The following is a 4159-nucleotide window of genomic DNA, read 5'->3' as shown; positions in this document are numbered from 1 at the left end:
CGCCTCCGCCCGGCTCGCTGTCGTCCGCCGACGGTTGTCAGTGCCGCCCGGCTCGCTGTCGTCCGCCGCCGCTTGTCAGTGCCGCCCGGCTCGCTGTCGTCCGCCGCCGCTTGTCAGTGCCGTTGGTCGTCCTCCACTGGGCACTGGCTCGCCGTTGAGTCGCGCGCTGGCGTCCGCGCCGTCGTCGGCCGCGGCGACGGAAAATTTCCCAGGCCGCCGCCCAACTGCCATCCGCGCCGTCCAGCGCCCCTTCGTCGAGCTCGTCGCTGACAGGTAGCAGTAGCACCACCGCTCCGCACCTCCTCATCCTGTTCTGAAATTTGGGAACTGTGATCCAATTCATTCAAAGTTGTATATTGTGAAGATCCTCAATCAGTTTAGATATCAATTGCATCTCTATTAACTCCACGATATTGATATGAACAACAAAAAGATGACACAAGTTCACTTGCCTACTACGAAGCTCATATTCAGAACATGACTCTGAATATTTTAGCTGTAGAAGAACATGCAAAAGGATGACACAAGTTCACTAGCCTACTACCAAGCTCATATTCAGAATATATAATTCAGAATTTTTGAGCTGTAGAAAACATCCAAAAGGATACACAAGTTCAGTAACCTACTACCAAGCTCATAATCGGAATATATCATCACCAAAGTCTTCAGCCATAATAGGAGTTGTCAAAAGATTAGTGAAACTTCCCATGAACTCATATTGATTAGAGCCTGGTTCATTTGGAGCTGCTTTGTTCTTCTTTGCTGAATTTTGTGATCATTTTGTCAAAAGATTAGTTGAAGGTTATAACATCACCAAAATGAGCATAATCTATGATCATTTTGGCATCAGCCCAAAATATATTTGTTATCTGCTCATCACAGTCTAGCTGTACAACATGTTGGAATGAAGGATTCTCAATGGCCTTGTCTTGAAAATACTTTAGCACACTACCTGCTTCACCATACTTCAACTCTCTTTGACGCTTTGTTCGCAAATGGTTCTTATGATCTCGCCGTGTGTAACTTAGACTACCTAGTCCACCAACCCGCCGACTAGCAAACTTATGAGCATTTTTGGGTGCAATACCAGAATCATCAGCAACTTCTATTTCAAAAGCTTGAATTTTAGAGATTTTCCTTTGTGATGGCAGCAAACGGCGTGCTTCTGGCAGCTGAAGCATGTGATTGTGTTCAAGATCCAACTGAAAAATTTCATAACTTCCATCTTCACGGTCCAATCTAATTGACATACGAACCATACAGCCGGTTCTTATTTCAGCCCTTTCTCTCTTAGTTAGACTATCCCTTTTATCAGCCGCTTTTTTACCCTCTTTGAAACAAACGAATTTGCATCCAGTCACAACCCCATCAATTTTTCTTGTATTTGTGTATCTCCTTCTTACACTAAATCCCATCCTTCCTCCATAATATTCCCAAAAGTCCCATGCCTCTGCCACGGTATGGAACTTCATCCAAAGTTGAGGTTTCCATCTAGGTATTCCTTCCTCCCTATTAAATAAACAAGTAAATAATAAATTAGAAACAGAGGGCTGTTGAGATTTTGGTTTTCAGCATAGAAAATAGTTTACTTAAACAGATATAAAAGAGCATGCAAAATTTGACTGAGAAAATAATCAAAAGGAACTTACTTGTTTGGATCTTGGTTCTCCATCAATCCCCAGAACTAATTCTTGATGTATTTTCTTAGGATATGCCTTTTGTGTTGTAAAGAGAGGAAAGAACAGAGGAAATACACAGCCGAGCAGAAGAGAAGAAGTGGAGAGAAGAGCAGTCTATTTTGGCGCGCACATGTGCCCAGGCGGGGGCTTTTTCCCTCCAAAAAGTAGGTGGCCTGGAGAGTGGACTGGAGGCTGGAGTTTTACTTTTCTTTTTTCCTATTCTTTTGGAGAGAATCTGCCGGGAGGAAGAAGCAAAGTCAGAGTCTGACTTGTCTTCAAGCCGTTAGAGGAGCCAGTTCCGTTAGAGGAGCCAGTTCCTCGTTGCCCTGCCATCAAGTAGCAGTACATGCATCTCAAAAAAAAAAAAAAGTAGCAGTACATGTTTAAATCTTTTATGTTTTCTTTCCTTTTCATATTTCTTCCTTTTCTTTTTTACTTTTCTTATAAGCTAAAATATTTTTTCCTTTTCATATTTCTTCCTTTTATTATTACGTTTTATAAAAGATAAAATATTTTTTACCCTGTTTTTTAAAATATTTAACTTTTATTTTTTAGAAAATCTGGAAAAAAAATCAAAATAATATTTTTATCGAAATAATTTTAAAATTTGAACAGGTTTCGAACTTGAAATTTTTTTCCAAATTTTGATTTTCATTTTTTTTTGGAATTTGAAGTTTTTTGAATATGAAATATTAATTAATTTGAACATTTTAAAACGTGAAAAATACAAATTTTCAACATTTTATATGTATGACCATTTTTTAATTTGCACATTTTTCAAATTCAAGCAATTTCCAACTATGATTTTTTGCAATTTTCAAATTAGAACAATTTTGTAGTTTGAATATTTTTTAAAATTGAACAATTTGAAATTTGAAATTTTTCAAAAAGCAAAAAAATCCGACAGAAAACCAAAAAAACGCTTAAACCAACGGTAACCGGAAAAGAATAAAAAAAACCAATAGTAGCGAAATATGGGCCAGGCTCATGCTCCACAGGGGTGTGGTGTGCCCAAGGGGTGAACCCTATGCATCGCCCGAGGGCATGAATAAACTGGGTCGACCCATTAGCAAGTTTGGTTAGGTTTTTTTCTGGTTATTTCTCTTTGATGGTTTTCTAGATCTGCGGGTTTTGCTGTTTCTTCGGTTATACGTGGTTTTTGTGAGAATTTTAAAATTTAGAAAATTTCAAACTAAAGTGTTCAAATTAAAGATTTGTCAACTTTAAAAAATTTCAGATTAAAATTGTAAATTTAAAAGTTCGAATTTTAAAACTGTTCATATTTAAAAGTTGCTTAGATTGTAATTTTTTCAGTTTTAAAAATGTTCGGATTTAAGAAAAAGGAAATATACCTGTTATGGAGGCGCTCCGAGCGTGTGCCCTATTCCGGCACGCACTGGAGCAGGTAAAGGCCGGCGACGGCGGCGGCGACGGCTGCCCCTCGCCTCAAGCCAGCTGCGCAACCCCCACAGAAGCCCCAGGGCCAGCAGCATAGGCTCCTCCACCGCCCCCACACCCGCTGCCCTCCGCCTCCCTTTGGTGAGCTACAGAATCTCGGCTGCTTATCAGAGCTATGGTTCGCTTGATTCGGAAATAAATTGACTGTTCCTAGAAAATAGCTGCAGCTCCTGAAGTAGTTAGGAATAGCTATGGGTTGCCTTGATCGGTTCATCTTTCTAAATTAGTTTGGAGTTACTTTTCCATTTTCACAAATCACAATCCCGTGCTTACATTCATCCATTCACTGTCATTTAGGCCATTCTGTGATAATTTGGTCCTGGGAACATATGCCATGCCTGCTTCCTACACTAAACCAACTAGGAACGTTCAGTTTTGGTGTCAAACTAGTCCTCGTTTTAGTGTGACGTGGATTTGAACACCCGTGCTCTGTCCGGTGGCAATCGCCGCAACTCGTGTTGCCGAATGTTACTGCAATGCTCTGCAGAACATAGGTTTCCTTGCCATGGCGTTTTCTGCAGCATTTAGTAGTTTTTCTGTTGTGGTGTGATGACTATTCCGCTGGCTCAGATGCCGCACCCGCCGAATGGACATGTAGGCCTGAAATTGCATGTCATCTGCACCCTTCTTACACTGTCATTCCGAGTTCACATAAGACTCGTCAGTTGTTATAGAAAGCAGCCACCCTTGCCTTGGGTACTCCTGATCCTTAGCTACAGCTTTGAGCCTTTGACGATGCATATGTTTCGATCGATTATTTATGATATGGGGCAAACATAATCATTTTGTTTCCGGGAACCAGATTACGTTTTTCATTTGACCATTTGCCCCTCGGAGGGTTTATGTCCACATGGTTGGTCCAACCTTTACGTGCACTGTTGATGCACACAAAGCGTTGTGCCTTTGCAGCTTCTAGTTCTGATGTCTACCAGTCACTAGTGGAAAACAGGGCTTCTATGGGAGCCTTTTGTCGCGGGCCCGCCTGCACCCGCGACAAATGGCCTGGTCACGTCGCCCCGAAA

General features: G+C 41.3%; 1 protein-coding gene across 1 annotated transcript; it reads right to left on the bottom strand.

Annotated features, from left to right (window-relative positions):
• Positions 1 to 376: 376 nt before the first annotated feature.
• Positions 377 to 1788, bottom strand: LOC124667869 (protein FAR1-RELATED SEQUENCE 5-like). The gene is made up of 2 exons (XM_047205105.1): positions 1650 to 1788; positions 377 to 1509 (listed from the first exon to the last, which is right to left on the bottom strand). Exons 1-2 carry the CDS (start codon positions 1670 to 1672, stop codon positions 792 to 794), a joined length of 741 nt encoding a protein of 246 aa, XP_047061061.1. The 5' UTR covers positions 1673 to 1788; the 3' UTR covers positions 377 to 791.
• Between the last annotated feature and the right edge of the window lie 2371 nt (positions 1789 to 4159).

Source organism: Lolium rigidum, chromosome 6 (assembly GCF_022539505.1).
Source record: "Lolium rigidum isolate FL_2022 chromosome 6, APGP_CSIRO_Lrig_0.1, whole genome shotgun sequence".
In the NCBI taxonomy this organism is placed as follows: domain Eukaryota; kingdom Viridiplantae; phylum Streptophyta; class Magnoliopsida; order Poales; family Poaceae; genus Lolium; species Lolium rigidum.
The sequence above is the reverse complement of the archived record's forward strand: the minus strand, read 5'-3'. Positions and strand labels throughout refer to the sequence as shown.

Bases quoted from the DNA above. Each gene is read 5' to 3' on its own strand.
- LOC124667869 (XM_047205105.1), bottom strand. From the start codon at position 1,672: ATGGAGAACCAAGATCCAAACAA. The intron at 1,510-1,649 runs GTAAGTTCCTTT...TTTATTTAATAG, and splicing joins GAGAACCAAGATCCAAACAA to GGAGGAAGGAATACCTAGAT.